General features: G+C 47.8%; 2 protein-coding genes across 6 annotated transcripts in view; one reads left to right on the top strand and one right to left on the bottom strand.

The window, feature by feature from the left end:
* ZNF628 (zinc finger protein 628) overlaps nt 1-8,036 on the bottom strand; it is a 32,252-nt gene extending 24,216 nt beyond the window's left edge. Inside the window, exon 1 of the mRNA XM_078654850.1 lies at nt 7,909-8,036. Within this exon, the coding sequence (XP_078510976.1) occupies nt 7,909-8,035 (127 nt within the window). The 5' untranslated portion in view covers nt 8,036. The remainder of the gene's footprint in view (nt 1-7,908) is intronic.
* LOC144770381 (uncharacterized) overlaps nt 1-13,017 on the top strand; it is a 118,571-nt gene extending 105,554 nt beyond the window's left edge. For 2 of the 5 annotated variants that reach the window (XR_013598876.1, XM_078654854.1), the window contains exons 4-5: nt 10,918-11,099; nt 11,569-13,017. Coding sequence is in view for 4 of the 5 variants with exons in the window: in XM_078654854.1 (XP_078510980.1) it covers nt 10,988-11,099; nt 11,569-11,981 (525 nt within the window). In the remaining variant the exon portion in view is untranslated. Of the gene's footprint in view, nt 1-8,019; nt 8,158-10,917; nt 11,100-11,568 lie in introns of those variants that run through there. The other 3 variants (XM_078654856.1, XM_078654857.1, XM_078654855.1) reach the window with 3 other exon arrangements.
* The last annotated feature ends 7,210 nt before the right edge of the window (nt 13,018-20,227 follow it).

The following is a 20,227-nucleotide window of genomic DNA, read 5'->3' on the forward strand; positions in this document are numbered from 1 at the left end:
GTAAATTGCGCCTGCACCAGGCTTTTTCTCATTTGCGAAGTTCGGCGCATGCGCACAGCTAGGCAGCCCCCACGCCCCCAGGAATGACTGCTTCCTACAACCAGAATAGAAACCACATTCAGAGCAATGAAAACAAGTTCATTTGATGCAAAGAACTGTTAACAAAAACCATGTCCAGCTATTGTAGATCTGGCAACTTAAAACAGCAACAAAAAAACAAACAAGCATTGGCATAGCCAATAGGTCTAGCTTTTTGGACCCTATGGGTGTTTAGTAATGCAGCAGAATATCCTTGGTGCAACAACACTAACTGTTGCATGGCTAAACACTTGTGAGGTCCCAAATGCGAGACCTATTGGCTATGCCAATGCTTGTTATTTGTATTTTGAAAACCTGAAAGTGGTGCGTAGACACCCACTTAGTACTTGAGGTCCTTGCTTACGAGAAGCAAGGCTGCCATTAGAAAAGGCTCCGTTATCTCCAGCCTTGCTTTTCGTAAGCAAAGACTATGGGTGCAGTGTGCGTGTTTACGCACCACTTGCAGTTTTTCAAAACACATAATTAGAGGGCATAGTCATTTACAATGCCAATAGCTCAAACTCCCGCAAATGTGAGATCTATTGCATTGCAAATGCTTGTTGTATTCATTTGTTGGTCCCAGTGAGAATGCAGTGTAATCTAGTATTTCCAGTCTTTCAATCGCATTTTCTTTCTCAAACTAAAGTTAGTATCACTACAAACATATGTTATTCAACGCCAAGATATCCTTCTGGGTGAACGCACGCCTTGGAAATACATGTTTTGTTATGTTACATTACGTTTAAGCAATCTCTTTTCAAGTTTTACTGTTTTTACCAAACTTTAGAGGAATTCATTTTCTCTGTGGTTTCTCTGCATTCAATTCTAAAAGCATCATAGTTAAAAAACCGGAATACTGCATGTGTAAAAGTTGTCAGTCCTGAACGCTGCCACGCCTTCTCGACATTTTCTCCATGGCACCACTGTTTAGATCTCGGCCTGCGTAGGCTGCGCTTGCCCTTATGTCTTAAAGCAGGGGTACTCATAGTACGGCCCGCCGGCCGGCCGCCGCCCGGCAAGCCTTCCTTGGTGGCCCGCGGACCTTACAGACATGTACCAGTTTTAAAAAAAAAAATTCTCGAGTGTCAGTAACACCACTGGTTGCAGCAGCCTGGACTCGGAGAGGCTCTGCTCTCTGGGGGCCGAGAGATTTCAGCCAGAGAGTGGAGCTGCAGGGGCCTCAGAAGAGGTGAAACAGAACAAAGCCTCATTAAAAAGTTAATGGTCTTTAAAGACCTGTGAAATGCTCCGGCCCGGCTGTGCGCGCGCTAGGCAAGCGGTCTTATCCCGGGCTGACAAGGGGGTGGGGGCGATTTTAAACTCAATGGGTGTTGCACACCTGTATGTGACACATATATTTCCTTCAGGGCTTTGACCTTGCACGCAGGTTTCTGGTGGTCACGTACATAAGCTTGCTTGCCCCTGGCTGATGGCAGGGCTGACCTTCACAACCAGTGTGAAAAGGGGAGGGCGATGGAGGGAAAGTCAGGGGAGGGCGATGGAGGGAAAGTCAGGGGAGGGCGATGGAGGGAGAGAGAGGGAGTGCCAGTGGAGGGCGATGGAGGGAGAGTGAGGGAGAGTAAGGGGAGGGTGAGGGAGGGGGAGAGAGGGAGAATCAGTGGAGGGCGAGGTAGGAAGAGAGTCAGGGGAGGGCGAGGGAGGGAGAGGGAGGGAGAGGGAGGGAGAGACAGAGGGAGGGAGAGACAGAGGGAGGGAGAGCGAGGCGGGAGGGAGAGTTAGGGAGAGCCAAGGCGAGGGAGGGAGAGCCAGGGCGAGGGAGGGAGAGCCAGGGCAGGGCGAGGGAGGGATGGAGTGTGAAGGAAGAGGGAGAGAGTCAGGGGAGGGCAAAGGAGGGAGAGAGAGGGAGGGAGAGAGTCAGGGAAGGGAGAGAGAGTCAGGGTAGGGCGAGGGAGGGAGAGAGAGAGTCAGGGGAGGGGGAAGGAGGGAGAGAGAGGGCGAGTCAGGGGAGGGAGAGAGGGAGAGCCAGGGAAGGGAAAGAGGAAGGAGTAGGGGGAGGGAGGGAGGCAGAAGTAGGGATGGAGACAGAGGGAGGGGGACAGAGGGAGGGAGGGAGGGAGACAGACAGAGAGATGGAGGGAGACAGAAAGAGAGAGGGAGACAGAAAGAGAGAGAGAGGGAGACAGAAAGAGAGAGGGAGACAGAAAGAGAGAGGGAGGGAGACAGAAAGAGAGAGGGAGGGAGACCGAGAGCAGGAGGGAGACCGAGAGCAGGAGGGAGACCGAGAGCAGGAGGGAGACCGAGAGCAGGAGGGAGACCGAGAGCAGGAGGGAGACCGAGAGCAGGAGGGAGACAGAGAGCAGGAGGGAGACAGACAGAATCAGGAGGGAGACAGAGAGAATCAGGAGGGAGACAGAGAGCAGGAGGGAGGGAGACAGGGAGACAGGGAGGGAGGGAGACAGGGAGGGTGGCATGGAGGGAGGGAGGGAGAGAGGGAGAGAGCGAGGGAGGGAGACAGAGAGCGAAGGAGGGAGACAGAGAGAGAGGGAGGGAGACAGAGAGAGGGAGGGAGACAGAGGGAAGGAGGCAGAGGGAAGGAGGGAGACAGATGGAGGGAGAGAGAGAGGGAGAGAGAGAGGGAGGGAGGGAGAGGGAGGGAGGGAGGGAGGGAGAGAGAGGGAGTCAGGGAGGGAGACAGGGAAGAAGGGAGAGAGAGGGAGGGAGGGAGAGGGAGGGAGGGAGAGAGAGGGAGGGAGAGAGGGAGGGAGACAGAGAGCGGGAGGGAGGGAGACAGAGAGAGGGAGGGAGACAGAGAGAGGGAGGGAGACAGAGAGAGGGAGGGAGACAGAGAGAGGGAGGGAGACAGAGAGAGGGAGGGAGACAGAGGGAGGGAGAGAAAGATACATGGGAGGGAGAGGAAGAGAGAGAGGGAGGGAGAGAAAGAGAGAGATATGTGTGTATGCTGGATCTGGTGGCTCAGTGGACGAAGACGTCGACTGCAGGGGCCTGTGTTCAACCTCATGGTCACAGTTTTTTTTTGGCTCTAGCCCAGCCCCCTCTCTCACTGACCCCGCACACACCGGTGCGGCCCTCGGCCACAAACCACACTGTAAATTTGGCCCCTGAGAGAAAGTTTGTGAGTACCCATGTCTTAGAGTGTGGGGCTTGAACCCGCCCCTCTTCTCCATTGGCTGGTTTCCTAAACGGAGGCCAGCCATTGGAGGAGAGGGGCGTCACTCCGTTTAAGCCGGAATTCGGGGGGGATGTTTTTTACTTCTTTCTCTTTTCTTTCTCTCCTCTTCCCATTGGCTGGAATTTTACATTCCAGCCAACGGGAAGAGGAGAGAAAGAAAACACGACCCCGAATCCAAAAATTACGCTGCGTTTCTCCGAGGCATTCCTGCCTCGCCTCGGAGAAAGATGGTGGTGTTGGATCCTGTGTCCCAGAACGAAAGCATGTTTCTGGTGTGTTCCTGTGCTGCATGTAATGATCAGCAGGTAACTTCTGCTCTTTGTCCTCGTGTTGTATAGAAAATAACGGGTCTTCCTCAATAAATGTTGTTTGCTCTAAAGTTCATACTGTTTGAGATTAGTTTTGTGCAAATTATGGACGAACTTTTGTACGAGCGGTCAGTAAGTGCCTTGGGCATTCGCTTTAAGACCCGAAGTAGGCAAATCCAAGCGATCGTGCCAAGAAAGCAACACTTGCATTTATGTTGTTTAGGATTCCAACCGGGGGCACTAGGCTGCTTCAGGGTATGACAAATGCCCGTCCCGTACCCCCATGACCGGCAGCAGCGCAGTGGAAATGCTCCTGGGAAGTGCGTGTGTAGGCGGGGGGGGACGAGTCATACCTCTGCAACGACCCCATACGCTCGCTGCCCCCCACAAGCACAACCACTCGGGTGGCCATATTCAGTGTGTAAGTTACTGGGCATGTGAGGCCGCAAACCCGGCGATGGCTGACCCGCCCGGCTACTGCCTTACACTGCCCGCCCGCACCCCAGTCACCGCGCCAGGCGCCTGACTCACGCCTCAATACCCGGGGCTCGAATCTCAGCCCCTCATCGTGCCACATTCCACCATAAACCGGCTCGCCACAAAATCGCCCACCGAGCTCCAAAACCCCGAGCAACCCGGGGAGATGAAAGATAGACCGAAATTAAGATCGCAAACGGGCACCTCGCTCAAACCTGGCATACCGCTCCCAGTCGGCAGCTCACAGCTTGCAGGTAGGCATATGAAGCTGTGAACATTATGGCTGCAGGACGGCTTCAAATGCAAAGCTCTAGACTAGCCTAAGGTGAAAAGCGGCCCGGCCGGAATGCCGCACGTCGGGCTGTTTTACCAGCGGCACCTACATGGTGCGAGGATGTGGACCAAGTCGCCCCGGGGAAGGTGTGATCAGGACAGCAAGTGCACCCTCTACCCCTGTTAAGCTGGCCCACCCACCCGGCTGAGTCGCCATCTTGGGAAGCATAGATAAGACCTACGCCCCAGCGGTTCTAGTGCCTGATGCTCTCCCCCAACGGACCCCAGCCCAGTCGCCGAAGGCGCCACTTACGAAGCCCCCATGGCCTCCTCCCTGCTGGATCCATTTGCTCCCCCGTGCTAACCGGGCAGTGAAACGATCATGCCCCCTAAGCGTGCGCCCCACACAGTGGAGGTTTGCAGGTCTAGCTCGACCCATACGACCTCCATGAAACCCTAGGAAGAGAAGGGGAGGGTGTCGTGGTGCTACCTGCTCCCCCCCTCCGTGCATCGGGAGTCCCAGGTCCTGAAAGCCCTACCCACCGTCCGACTGCTGCCACGTGGCGGCCCCAAAGGATGGACCCCATTCCCTCGCTGCCCCCCACCAGCACAACCACTCGGGTGGCTGAGTTAAGTGAACGAATTACCTGGCCTATGAGGGCGCGACCTCGGCGACGGCCGGGCCGCGCAGCAGCTGCCTTGTTACTTTGCCCGCCCGCACCCAGGGCACCTTGCCAGGCGCCACATGTGGCCAGAGACGACCGTGCCCGCCGCATACCTAGGATAGTTCAAGCGGCTACAGCTCAATAAAAAAACACAGCCGCCAGAACGGGCATCACATGGCAAAGTCCGTGCCCTGTTCTCAATATTGCTGTTGCCAATGCCCCCCGCACGTTGCGTGACTCGATTGCGGTGTTTTGCTGTATACCAGTTATTTGTGGCTCACTGGAAGAGAAGGGAGGGCAAGCAAGGCAAGTGAGTGTGGGGCTGGGAGGGATTGCACCTCCGAAACAATGCTGGCGACTGAGCTTCAGTGCATGCTGCGGAGTCCCACTTTGCAGCTGCTGATCATATTTCATAGAGCTGTTAAGGCACTTAAAACCTAAAATTAGGTACAGTCTGGTAGTAAATATTTTAAATTGCTGCATCAAGAAATACAGAGGTGTTGTCGCCGAAATAAGGATAGGTACATCCAGTTCATCTGAGTAGCAATATTTTCGCTTTGAAAACATTTACTCTCCGCTGAAATTTGCAGGCTAGTTAAAATGAATTATGTATAATTTAATTCAGTATTTTGGTTATTTCATTCTTTACATTTTCATTTTTTAAGAAATATTTAGAGTGCTCTTCGTGTGCATTTACATTAATAATAAAAAACGTTTATAGAATTGTTGCTATTTGTTCTCTGTTGCCTACCATTGTTACAATTCACATTATGAATAAGGCTAAGACAATGTTGCTATGGGTTAAGATGTGTTTAAAAGAATCCTCTTTGTTAAATATGACAGGAAGCCAGGAACAGTGCATACAGTGATCCGAGAGGAAAACCTATTTAGTTCATACAACACAGTAATGTTTTGACAGGTCACCCATCCTCACCTACTCCGAACTTCATGCCAAAAAGTCAGGGATATACATTAGTGAAGTTCTGCCGAGCATAATTAAAGCAGCATGAAATAATATTTGGCCGAGGGGAGCTGGAGATCGAAGTTAGTCTTTTTTGCATATCTTAAATAAACGAAGGTCCCCTGAAGAGTTTAAACTTTTGTTGTTTGCTGTGCACTTTCTAGCTATGATCAGACCATCAACATTTATGCTTTTGATAGCACGGCTACTAAACTACCAAATAGATTATCAACGTTGGCTTGGCTGTCCAGGTCAAACAGGATTACTTTAAAAGCCATCCCAGAGTCATTGGATGATCATCCAACTACCTTAGAAGTCATTTACACGTCATCAGACATCATCAAGCTCTTGAAGTCATCAGCAAGCTGCAGAAGCTCAGCCTGAGGATTTGAGGATGACTTGAAAATTAGTATCTGATGACTCTAGTAGGTGTCATTATTGGTGATGATTAAAGGATGACTTGAAAAGGAGTACCTGATGACTATAGTAGGTGTCATTATTCATGATAATTTAAGGAGAACGTGAAAATTAGTATCTGCTGACTTCAGAAGGTGTCATTATTCCTGATGATCTGAGGATGACTTGTAAATGACTCTCCGATAACTTTACAAGATGACATTGTTCCTGATGACTTTGGGGTGATTTGAAAATAAGCATCTGAATACTTCAAAGGTACTATTGTGTTTTCAATAAGATGTTTTTGCGTCTGGTGATTTTAACAAGAATTGTTTGTCTATTTAAAGAGCACGTCCACCACTTTGGTTTCAGTTTTCCAGAAAAATGCAAACTGTTGGATGATTGCACAATGAATTGCAGATAAACGTCTGACCTCCTGCAGCTGGGAGCCCCACAACCCAAACACACCCTGAACCCCCAAATTAACCCTTGCACCCCAAAACTCAAACACACCCTGAGCCCCAATATTAACCCTTGCACCCCAAAACCCAAACACACCCTGAACCCCAATATTAACCCTGGCACCCCAAAACCCAAACACACCCTGAACCCCCAAATTAACCCTTACACCCCAAAACCCAAACACACCCTAAACCCTAAAATTAACCCTAGCACCCCAAAACCCAAACACACCCTAAACCCTAAAATTAACCCTGGCACCCCAAAACCCAAACACACCCTGAACCCCCAAATTAACCCTTGCACCACAAACCCAAACACACCCTAAACCCTAAAATTAACCCTGGCACCCCAAAACCCAAACACACCCTGAACCCCCAAATTAACCCTTGCAACCCAAACACACCCTAAACCCTAAAATTAACCCTGGCACCCCAAAACCCAAACACACCCTGAACCCCCAAATTAACCCTTGCACACCAAACCCAAACACACCCTAAACCCTAATATTAACCCTTGTACTCTAAAACCCAAACACACCCTAAACCCTAACACTAACCCTGGCACCCCAAAACCCAAACACAGCCTGAACCCCCAAATTAACCCTTGCACCCCAAAACCCAAACACACCCTGAACCCCCAAATTAACCCTTGCACACCTAACACAAACACACCCTAAACCCTAATATTAACCCTTGTACCCTAAAACCCGAACACACCCTAAACCCTAAAATTAACCCTCGCACCCAAAACCTAAACATGCTCTAAACCCTTAAATTACACCTGGCCCCCCAAAACACAAACCCACCCTCAACCCTAAAATGACCATGTACGCCCTAAAATCCAAAAGCCCTACAAACCCCCAAACTTTTTATGAATGCGGAATGCCGGGAGGCGCTGCTGTGATATGATACTTTCTGTACCCCCAGGCTGCACTTCCTTCATAGAGTATTTCCATAAACACATAGTTTAGTGGAATCCGATTGTTAGATTCTTTAAACAGCTGCGGACAGACCTGCTCTGGTCTTGCAAAGGAAAACAAGCGTTGTCGTCATGGTGACTGCCGAATTCACTCCATCACAATACTAAAATACATTTTTAAAAAGCAGTTGCCTCGAACACAATGCCAACTTCACCTACTGTAAACCATCAGTCTGCCGGCTGGCTGGGACTCGAACCGCAGATCCTCAATGCAGAGCAGCTCTCTCACCTTTTCTTCCTCTAGCAAAAGCTTACGCACATCCTGGAGCGCCGGAAGTGACGTCATTGTTCTGCGGCAAGACCGAAGACTGCCGTGAGTGCAATGGCCATTAAAGGGACAGATGGATTGGCATCGGTCTCTTTATTTTTCCAACTCCACTTCCTTCGTCGATTCCAGCGAATACTCAGGTAAGTGCTGCAGCTGTTAAAAAAGAGCAGCATCGATCTTCCGCTCTCGGTCCCAGCTGCTCAATTTCCGTCCCAGACCAGCTTCCTCATTTTTCGGAAAGCACGAGTTTTCATTAAGGGGGCAAATTCAGACGCAGCTCCCTGCATGTGTGTGCTTCGTGCGTGTTATAATGAAGACCTGCGTTGCAATGTGTGTGTATTATGTGTGTTTGATGTTTGTCTGTATCTGCCTGCCTGCTTGTTTAATATGCACCTTTTGTGTTTGAGCATGTGTATTTTTGTGTATGTGTGACGTAGTGCGTGCCTGTGTAAGTTGTGGAAAATTGCAAAAAGCCTAAAAAATGTGTTTTACAGCAAGTTCTTCGCCGTAAGGAAAAATAAATTACTGCCCGGATATTGTAGGTCCCATGTTGGTTCCAAGTGCACCTGCGTGTATTCAAGATTCTCGACCAAATGGAACAGTTTTCGATCTACTGAAAAGTTGTCAATCAAAGAAGGCTAAACACATTTATTTATGTGAATATTGTATATTGTTGAGCATTACTTGTGTCCTTGCAACTTGTAGTGAGCCTTCATTACTAAATGAATGTGTGCTCTATTGTTGAATCCTGGTCACGTTCCCCAAGCTGTGTAGTTAGTGTGCAGAGCAGCACATCTTCCAAAACACTGGCAGTTTTCATGGATGCGTTTCAAAGCATAAGGATAAATGCTTCAAATAACTTAGCCGTTGTAATGCTGGTTCTTTATTTTGTTTGCTATTTGTGTAATTGAAAGGCCTGGTTGCCTGTGGCGATTGAGGTTTACGCCCTATTTAGGAAACGTAGTCCGACGCATTCCAACATCTTGCAATATCTACTTTCGCAAAAAAGGCTATCGTTCTGGTTTCGTTCCATGTGCATGCAATGTTTTTAACTCGTTTGTATATATTATTGAGACAGGGCCAATTACGTATTCCCTGTTTGCGCTAATTTACCTTGACCGCTAAGATCTCTGTAAAAATGAAGCCGGTCTTGTTACATCTGCCACTATCGATCCCAGCCATATATTATCCAGTTACAACCTGACCTACTGCTAAAGTACTGAGGCAGAGGGATCGAGCCCTGAGATAAATCACATTAATATTTCCTATTTTCTCTTTCTCTCGCCTTCTCTTTCTTTCTCTCTCTCGCCTTCTCTTTCTCTCTCTCGCCTTCTCTTTCTCTCTCTCTCGCCTTCTCTTTCTCTCTCTCTCGCCTTCTCTTTCTCTCTCTCTCGCCTTCTCTTTCTCTCTCTCGCCTTCTCTTTCTCTCTCTCGCCTTCTCTCTCTCGCCTTCTCTCTCTCGCCTTCTCTCTCTCGCCTTCTCTCTCTCGCCTTCTCTTTCTCTCTCTCGCCTTCTCTTTCTCGCCTTCTCTTTCTCTCTCTCGCCTTCTCTTTCTCTCTCTCGCCTTCTCTCTCTCTCTCGCCTTCTCTCTCTCTCTCGCCTTCTCTCTCTCTCTCGCCTTCTCTCTCTCTCTCGCCTTCTCTCTCTCTCTCGCCTTCTCTCTCTCTCTCGCCTTCTCTCTCTCTCTCGCCTTCTCTCTCTTTCTCGCCTTCTCTCTCTCTCTCGCCTTCTCTTTCTCTCTCTCGCCTTCTCTTTCTCTCTCTCGCCTTCTCTTTCTCTCTCTCGCCTTCTCTTTCTCTCTCTCGCCTTCTCTTTCTCTCTCTCGCCTTCTCTTTCTCTCTCTCTCTCTCGCCTTCTCTTTCTCTCTCTCTCTCTCTCGCCTTCTCTTTCTCTCTCTCTCTCTCTCGCCTTCTCTTTCTCTCTCTCTCTCTCTCGCCTTCTCTTTCTCTCTTTCTCTCTCTCGCCTTCTCTTTCTCTCGCCTTCTCTCTCTCGCCTTCTCTTTCTCTCGCCTTCTCTCTCTCCCCCACCTCCCCCCTTGCGCGCTCTCTCCCTTCTCGCATTCAACTGCCTCGGATCATGTGTTAAATATTTATAAGGTGGAAGCACGCACAAGTTGCAGTAACGCGTGCCTTCCCCATTGATTGAGATCTTATAAGAGGTTTCCCCATGCCCTCTTCTCGTTTGAACTGCGGGTACTGCATGTGTCAACGAGGTATGGGATCCCTTTATGTTAAATTGCATCTCTTACCAAACTTCCAAACACCTCTGGCAAAACACTTATAAGGTCCCAGAGGGGAGACCTATTGGCTATGCCAATGCTTTTGCTTTATGTATTTGCCATTGTAATGCCTTTTGTTTCATTTATAAAGCCATTACATATTGCACAATTAATATACAATACTACTAGCAAAGCTAATATCTTTAGCTTAATAAAAGGTGAAACCTATTGCATTTGTAACGCTTGTCCTTTCATGTTGGGGGTGCCGGTGGGCAGAGGGTAGCAGGCATCTGACTCTCTATGCATCTGCGGGGATAGGTAACTTGATTTCCCGTCACAAACCCCAGTGTGAAAGTTCACTTATTGATAGTTCTTCTATTTTTCTCATCATGCCTCTACTTTGCTATTACTATTTGTCCTGAGCAGCAAGACCTAAGCACACACTCTGGCTCTCCAAAAATAAAGTTGATATTAGGTAATTTCCTCAATGGCCTTCAGTGCATGCCCAAACACTTCTTTGTAGTCCACAATCTAGGCATATTAGATAGAAATTGCACCAGGTTAGTGTACTTTTTGGGGTGCTTTTCTCCAATTAAATCTGTTAATCAGTTTGATATGCTTTGTATTTTACCTCTGAAACTTAAACCACACACAAACTAATTCCTGATTTTTATATCTAGCAGGACATAATCATGGCTTCATTCAACGTCCTGTTTTTCACTTGCGATCATTCTGTGTGTGTTCGAAAAGATGGTGACTTCCTGCTTTTGGACAATCCCGGGGAAGTTCTTTGTAGATGAAGCTGGTTGGCCAATCACCGAAGAGAGAGATTTTAAAGCTATGATTCTGTTCCAATCATACGGTAAGCACAATAAGTAAACCTTTATAATAAGTTTGCAACTGCAGGATAACGGTACAAATTACCAACCTGTTTCAGTAAAACCTACATTTGTGATTAATTAATCCAATAATGGACAGTAAAAATGAACATGCATGTCCCCACATATGCCTTGGATTGCTCTCCAGAGACAAATGTAACACTTATGAATAGGACTGAAACGTTTAGCTTGTGGCACTACTATAAGGCAGCTATTTTTGGATAAACTATTTTCAGGAGGTTCAAGTTCAGGCTTACAATGTGTACTGTCTATTAAGGAAAACTTACTTACTTGGTTATGGATAGATTGTACATTTGTCCTTTATTATCAATACCTCTTTATTTATATATTATGGCTAGAGCGTGAAGATATATTGCAAGTGGTCAATGTGTTCTTTTCTGTTTTGAAGTTTATATGTAAATATATTTTTTTTTCTCTTGCTTTTTTTTTTAGTGAAGAAACGTCTAATGATTCAGGATATTTTTCAAGAGATAATTGCAAGCTATTCTGGCACAACAGAGGGTCTAAAACAGGTGTTACTTCAAAGGGCACTGGAGAAAAAGCAGATGTTAATGGACTGTGGCAATCGGGGAAGCGCTGGTAGACTTAAGAGGGTGTTACGCGAACTACAAGAGGAAGAAATTGCAGAGAAAAGAGGCAAGGACAAAAAAGCCAAGCAGAGTGGACTGGATTATATAAGAGTTGGTAACAAAGCTCATGCTGAAAGCACAACTTCTCAGCCTGGTGATGCAAGTTCGCGGATGAATTTGCAGAAACTTGAAAACCTGGCCCTTTTAGCCGGGATGGCTAGTGTCCTTCATCAAAAATCCACAACTAAACATGACGCATCAGACCATGAAAATTAACTTGTCTTGGAGTCCCCGCTTAAATCCAAATATCAAGGACAAAAACATGCCTCCCTTTCACCACGTCATCCTAGAGTAATCAACACTCATTCTGAAAATATAATGGGGCCATTCTGATGTAATCCATAGCCATCCTGAAGCTGTCATAGGATCACCCAGGAATAATCCACACTCATCCAGAAATTGTCATGGGATCATTCCAGAGTAATCCACTTCCATCCTGGAGCGGTTATAGGATCATCCTGGAATAATTGACAGTCATCCTTAAATTAGCTAGAACCCATCCTGGAGTAATTCTCACTCATCCTGAAGTTGTCAATTAGTATTCGTGGAGTTGTAAAAGGTAATCACTCCCTGCCAGTAGAAATCATCAGAACACCATCCTACTGTAGTTTTTGTGATGAGTCTAGGTTCGTCATCACATTTACATTTTTTGTCCTACAGGCATACTTCAGGATGGCTTGAGATGACTTCCCCAGATAATTGCAGGAATAGCCTGACTGTAATCATCAGATGAGTCCAGAATGACTCCAGGATGATCTTCCTTTTTGACATACTCGCCATGTGCTTTATTGCAGACTAATACAATAACATTCTTATACCCCTGCTATTTTTTGTGCATATATTCAACTATTAACAATGTATATGGCTGAAAACTTGCAGATTTCAAAATATGAGTTGAGCTTATACTTTATCTTCAAAGAAATACACCTTTATGTATGTGATAGTAATTTATTATTGAATCCAAATGTGCATGGATTTGTAAATGTAAGTGACAGAATAATGGGTATTTTACTATGTTGAAAAAAGTTAGTCGCTCTTCACTTTGTTGTTTTATTGAGTTCCAGTTGAAGCAGTGACATGCAAATGTCAGTAAGGACTCCTTCTGTATGCATTTTGCAACCAATAGTAAGATCTAGAGCGGAACTTGCTGAATCCCAAAGATGGCGTGGCTTTTGTGTTAAGGAGATGTTGAGAAGTAGTGTTCCACTTGATGCATTCTCCATTACCTTGCATTAAATCAGAGTGAAAATTGGTGCCCAGTGGCGCTTGTTAATTCGAATCAGGAATGCAACGCAGTGACCTTTTATGGACGGTTGCATCCTAAACTCTGCCAGTTAACCAGCCATTCTTCTTTTTGTTCCAAATAGATTTATTTTGGTTTTTTTTAAACTTGACTGTGAGAAAACAACACAATAGCTGCTTAAGTATTGTAGGTAGTCCTGCTAGGGTGAATGACAGTGGTATACACATTTTCAACAGAGTACAATAAGTAGATTGGCGTGACACTATATCAACACCGACAAGGATAATAGCAGTGCTATCATCACAGGCCACTCCATAACAATCTGTTAACCAGGCATTCCTGAGCTAGCATCTAGTAAGCAAAAAGACTATGTTGCAAAGAGACTCCATTCCATATGTCACCAAGTGGTGAACTGATGAGTTGGCCTTGCTAAGGTTTTAACCTGAGATTTACATTTTGGAAGGTCCTGCATCTTGTAAGATATCTAGTCTGTTTCTACAGTGTGACACTGTAGACACGCAATCAGTAAGTAACCCTAGTCATCGGTCCCCATATTTATATAGGCAACTCTTTTTGCTTCACATGGCTACAGAGATAGCTCTGCTGTTCTACTAACAGATCTGTAAGATGCTTCTGTGGTAGAAGGTTCAACTAATGCAACTAATAGGTGGTTCGGCCAGTCTTCTAAATTTAATTTAGTCATCAACAGTAATTTGCTGCTTGAGTAACCGAGTAGGCATATGTAGTTTCCTTTTCCAGCAACATCTACAGTTGAAGCAGTGTAAAAATGTAAAAGCCGCCTACTGGAGAGTTGAAAACAGTTTCCACGATAATTGCTGCTTGCTTGTCTGCATTCGAGTGTTCTCTGACACCAATCAAGGGGAAGAGGTCGGTTTTAATAAGGAAATAATGAAATCGTATTCAGTAATGGGACAGCAATACTTTTTCATTTGGAACTTGATTGAGACAAGCATCATTTCCAAAGGAAGCTCTGTGTGTGTGTGTGGCTGTGTGTAGCTCTGTGTGTGTGGTTCTGTGTGTGTGTGGCTCTGTGTGTGTGTGGCTCTGTGTGTGTGTGGCTCTGTGTGTGTGTGGCTCTATGTGTGTGTGGCTCTATGTGTGTGTGGCTCTATGTGTGTGTGGCTCTATGTGTGTGTGGCTCTATGTGTGTGTGGCTCTGTGTGTGTGTGGCTCTGTGTGTGTGTGGCTCTGTGTGTGTGTGTGTGGCTCTGTGTGTGTGTGGCTCTATGTGTGTGTTACTCCGTGTGTGTGTGTGTGGCTCTGTGTGTGTGGCTGTGTGTGTGTGTGTGTGTGTGGCTCTATGGGGTCGATTAGGATCGCGGACGGACTTGAGTCTGTCCGCGACCCCTGAGGAGGAGCGAACGTCCGCATGGGCTGCGGCGTTCCCTCCGATCTGATTAGGATGTGACCGCCAGGGTGGCGGTCACATCCTCTATCTCTAACATTGCGGCGGGTGCAGCTTCAAGCTGCACCCGCCCCAATGTAAAAAATGCATGCACAGCATTTGCGTGCACAAAGCGGCAGGCACCGCGCGGTGCCTGCTGCATTGTGCACGCAAATGCAGGGGGGTACCATAGGTACCCCCCATGTGCACCCCCCACCACCCCTTCACCCAGGGGGCCCGCAACGGGCCCCCGAAGTGAAGGTCCGTATGCTTTTTCACGGCGGAAAAGCCGCCGTTGGAAAGCATAGAATTGCAGACATCCTAATATGCCTGGCGGTGTCTGATAGACACCACCAGACATGTTAGTGCTTTTCCGCCGCGGTCGCCTTCCGACCGCGGCGGAAAAGCTGCGGACAGATTATCAGACCCACCAGCCATCCTAATTTGGTGGTGGGTCTGTGGAGGCTCCGCTGCGGTTTTCCCGCATCCTCCGGGCCGGCGGTGGCTTCCGCCGGCCCGGAGGATGCGGGAATTCCGCAATCATAATGACCCCCTATGTGTGTGTGTAGGGGGGGCTCTGTGTGTGTGTGGCTCTGTGTGTGTGTGGCTCTGTGTGTGTGTGGCTCTGTGTGTGTGTGTGTGGCTCTGTGTGTGTGTGTGTGGCTGTGTGTAGCTCTTGTGTGTGTGGCTCTTGTGTGTGTGGCTCTGTGTGTGTGTCTCTGTGTGTTTGTGGCTCTGTGTGTGTGTGTGTGTGTGTGGCTCTGTGTCTGTGTGTGTGGCTCTGTGTGTGTGTGTGGCTCTGTGTGTGTGTGGCTCTGTGTGTGTGTGTGTGGCTCTGTGTGTGTGTGTGTGGCTCTGTGTGTGTGTGTGTGGCTGTGTGTAGCTCTTGTGTGTGTGGCTCTTGTGTGTGTGGCTCTGTGTGTGTGTCTCTGTGTGTTTGTGGCTCTGTGTGTGTGTGTGGCTCTGTGTCTGTGTGTGTGGCTCTGTGTGTGTGTGTGGCTCTGTGTGTGTGTGGCTCTATGTGTGTGTTACTCCGTGTGTGTGTGTGTGGCTCTATGTGTGTGTGTGTGTAGGGGGGCTCTATGTGTGTGTGGCTCTGTGTGTGTTTGGCTTTGTGTGTGTGGCTCTGTGTGTGTGTGTGTGGCTCTGTGTGTGTGTGTGGCTCTGTGTGTGGCTGTGTGTAGCTCTGTGTGTGTGGCTCGTGTGTGTGTGTGTGTGGCTCTGTGTGTGTGGCTCTGTGTGTGTTTGGCTTTGTGTGTGTGGCTCTGTGTGTGTGGCTCTGTGTGTGTGTGGCTCTGTGTGTGTGTGGCTCTGTGTGTGTGTGTGTGTAGCTCTGTGTGTGTCGCTCTGTGTGTGTGTGTGACTCTGTGTGTGTGTCTCTGTGTGTTTGTGGCTCTGTGTGTGTGTGTGTGGCTCTATGTGTGTGTGTGGCTCTGTGTGTGTGTGTGGCTCTGTGTGTGTGTGTGGCTCTGTGTGTGTGTGGCTCTATGTGTGTGTTACTCCGTGTGTGTGTGGCTCTATGTGTGTGTAGGGGGGGCTCTATGTGTGTGTGGCTCTATGTGTGTGTGGCTCTGTGTGTTTGGCTTTGTGTGTGTGGCTCTGTGTGTGTGTGGCTCTGTGTGTGTGTGTGGCTCTGTGTGTGTGTGTCTCTGTGTGTGTGTGTGTGTAGCTCTGTGTGTGTGTGTGGCTCTGTCTGTGTGTGTGTGTGTGGCTCTGTCTCTGTGTCTCTTTTTTACTCCTATTGTGGACTGGTATGAGAGTATAACCAAAGAGTGTTCTCACTTCCTACCATTACTGAGATGGTCCTAGGTCGCATGTTCTAGGTTGTCTAATCATTGGTTACTTTGCCATAGGAGCTAATGTGACACTGATGCTAGCTGGTTGGGGTTCTTTTAGGTACTGAGGTGAGTTTCTGGTACACCACAATTCACTAATGTCCTAGGTCTCTGTGCATAGTTCTGTGCATGAGCAGAAATCCTTGCAACATGGCGCCGCCAACGAGTGTGGTCTTATTGTGAGAGACTTGAGTAGTGCTTATATCAGTCTACGAACCCCTTCACCATTGTTTCCGGTTGACAGTAGTGACGGATAAAACCTACCTATTGTTACATAGGTCTTTTCAAGCTTGATATTTTAAAACGGTTTTCTATTTGAATTACTACCCAGCTGTGCCTTTTTATATTGCATTGTACTAATCTATCACTGTATCGATATGGCAGTTGATATTCCAGCACATAGTCGCTTGGCTGTGCAAACTCATTTGCAGGACTACCTCGTTTCTTTAGAGAGGCAGGCGGTGATTTTTGTTGTCTCAGCTGACGCAGCGTACCCGTTTGAGTTGTTCTACTCCTGGGTTACGTTTCCTGCGGTACATGCTGTGTCTGGTGTATTTCACACTTACACCCCTGCTGATGCTCCTGCAGCATACGTTCCATATCGGACAGTGAAATTCCGATTTCTGCTTGGCAGCTTGCCGTTTGGTTTAATGGCGCCCTCCCACACATAATAACGGCGGACAGACAATGGCCATTGTCAATCCCAGGCACTACTTGGCCTGTTTTAGCTGCTTACACCCGCATCCTCAGACGGGTGCGTTAACAGCTCTGCAACTAAGACCCCTGTATGCCTCTGCAGTGTCAGTTATTAGGGGTCTGGTTAATTACATTACCCGCAAACTCCTGGGTGGGGCCCCGGGTGGTGCAGCGCAACCAGTTGGTCCCGTCATGGTTAATGCGGTCATGGGCAAGCGTCCCCAGGATAGTGATGAGATGCCTTTTTGGCTTGCCGAGAAATTCGACCAACTGGAAGCAGTATGCCCGAATACTACTCCTGTGGAGAAACACTGGATTCTTACCATAAGTTTGCATAAAGACTTAGTGCCCAACGTAAATGACTGTACAACTTGGGATGTGATTTTTGAGGCAGTCTACACTAGGTGCTTCGGCACCCCGTCAATGGCTGTCCTGCCCTCCGTCATTAAGCGTGTTCGGGATGAACACGGGCTGGAGGCGGCTGTGGAGTTGGGAATGCGACTCATGGAAGCGTTGACATGGTACGCAATCTTGTCCTTGCTGATGTCAAGTGGGATGCTGTTAGTTTCCAGGTGTCTAATGCTTTACGCGATGTCTCTGACGCCGATAAACCCCATCAGTTACCAAAAATGATTACGGAGGCTTATAAGACCGTTGGCCTTAATAGTTTGAGTGTTAAGCCTTTTGCTAAGAAACAAACACAGCAGCAAACTCAACAAGCGTCATCTGATAAGGATGACCGCCCAAAAGTTCAGAAACAGAATTGGAGTAAGAACAAAAAACAGGGGAAACAAAAACAGGGGTCCCGTCCTGCTTCACCTACACCTGCCTCTACTGAGCGTACATATGAGTTGCGCGACCGCAGTACTATTAAGTCACCCGATAGATTTCAGGTTCCTGAACAACGTTCTCCTCGCTCTTTGCAGGAAACATCGGTCTCAACCAACGGTGGAGGAGGCAGCGGCAGAGGTCGAGGTGCCCAACAGAGCCGTGAGCAACCTCGCAAGGCTGACGGAAAAGACAAGCAAGATGAGTCACAGCGTCAAAGACCCCGGTTTCAAAAGAATAAAGTTGCTGCTGTAACAGCAAGATATGCCACAGATAGTGATAACGCAGCTTCAGAATCAGACATGGGCGCTGACGCTGTTGGACAGCGCGGTGGCGATTACCATAGTGCGAGAGGCCCTGCCCTGCGTCCACTACTGAAGGTGACCCCGACTGACACCTTTGTTGTAGTTGAGACTGCGGCCTCTAGAATGGCTCCCCCTGACAGGCTTTATGAAATTGTCCTTGTAATGGAAGGTGACATAGAACGTACCATAAAAGGGGAATTTTGAGAAAATCTTACTACTACCTATGATATTTTGTTGGCGGAGGTCGACTGGCCCCCACCCTTTGTCTTCGCTGCTCCCCAGGGGGAGGAGGTAATCCTCCCTAGTTTCGCTCACACAGTGCCGAAAGAGCAGGCGCTGCATTTTGCAGAAGATTGGGCTAAGGCACTAGCGCCGGCTTTGTACCGTACTCACTGTGGATGGAAAAATTTTCCCCTCGGCATGAGATTCCCTTGCGGCCAATGCCACAGCCTCAATCCCAATGCTCCATGTGGCGAGAAGCAAAAGCTTCCGTTGCGGAAATCCTTGAACAATTGGAATATCAAGGTGTAATTGAAATGTCTGTGTCTCCGATGAATAACCCCCTTTTTACTGTGACCAAGCCATATGGTTTGTACCGTTTGGTATTGGATTACCGCCACTTAAACTCATATTGTCGTACGTGCGTGGTGCAGAATACTCACAGTTCTGCTCTTGTGGAAAGTCTTGTGCGTAAACGGTTCAAAACCACACTTGACATATCCAATGTTTTTTTTGCCCACAATCTGTCCCCACTTAGTAGTCAATAGACAGCATTTACCAGTGGTGGCAAACAGCGCCACTTTCGACGTTTGGCTATGGGCTATAAGAACAGTCCGGGCGTATTTGCCGCACGCGTTGTCTCTCTCTTGGAGGTGATCGACACAGATGCATGTTCGTATGTGGATGACATCTATCTCACAGATGACGAATTATGGCCGCATCTGTGCCGGGTGGACCGCAAAATTTGCAATTTTACGGATTTTGGCTACAAATTTAACTTTGCAAAATCTCACATTGCAGATTACACAGTGTTGTTCCTGGGGTACGAGCTCAACAATGAAGGTCGAGGTTTGGCTTCTCACTTCCTGGAGAAATGCGCACTTTTGCGAGCTCCCACAACACTGGAAAAACTACAATCCTTACTGGGATTTTAGAACTTCAGGCGTACCTACATTCCCGAATATGCCCAGCGAATAAAGCCTCTTTACGCTTTATTACAACCTACTTTTTCCAAATCGTGCTGACTGCCTGAGCATTCAGCCATCTTGCAATCCTTGCAGGCTGACCTGCTTGAATCTAAATTCTTGCTGACCCGTGATGACCACACCAACCTGGTAATTAGAATCGTACATGGGGTGGTGGGTTTCACGTACCTCACTTTTAATTAGGGTGACACAGTCCCTATCGCTTACAAGTCACACTTGTACACTTCGGCTGAGTTGCGGTTTTCCACTGTGGAAAAGTTTTGACAGCGGTGCAAATGGCGATTCTTAAGGAACGTGCACTGTTGCTAGGAAAACGCATTTTGGTTGTTACTCCGTATCCTGCCTTGGAGGCAGTGACGAAAGCCAGTGTACCAAATTCTAAAGCTTTGCACCCTCGGTGGATACAATGGGCCGTCTTTGACATCTCCGCTTGTGATGTTAATTTTTGATTCCTCACTGCAGACTCGAGAGTACTTGCAGTATGAATTTGTTCATCCTGCTCCTCTGACTATGTGCCCACTTGAGGATTTCCGTTGTATCATTTACACTGACGTAAGCGCGCAAGCGGCTACGGGTTCAAAGCGTGCATATTCTTCGGCCTGCACAATTGTGGTTGGTACTATGGTGGATGGTGAATTCAAGTCCTATGTCGTGCATACTCAGACATTAGGCAGACCCCCCAGGATATAGCGGCATGGATTAGCAAATTTAGCGGCACAAATATGGAAATTTAGCGGCAATTTTGCGGCATTTTATGTGGCCATTTTTCATACAACAAACACAGATATCTTAGTTTTTTTAGTTATTTAACAACATGAATCTATGTATATTTGGTTTCTTTACAATGTAGACACTTTGGGGCAGATTTACAAGCCCCTTGCACTGCTTTTACGCCGCCGTTGCGTCACTTTTGTGACGCAGCGGCGGCGCAAAAGATGCAACATG

This window comes from Lissotriton helveticus, chromosome 7 (assembly GCF_964261635.1).
Source record: "Lissotriton helveticus chromosome 7, aLisHel1.1, whole genome shotgun sequence".
Taxonomy (NCBI): domain Eukaryota; kingdom Metazoa; phylum Chordata; class Amphibia; order Caudata; family Salamandridae; genus Lissotriton; species Lissotriton helveticus.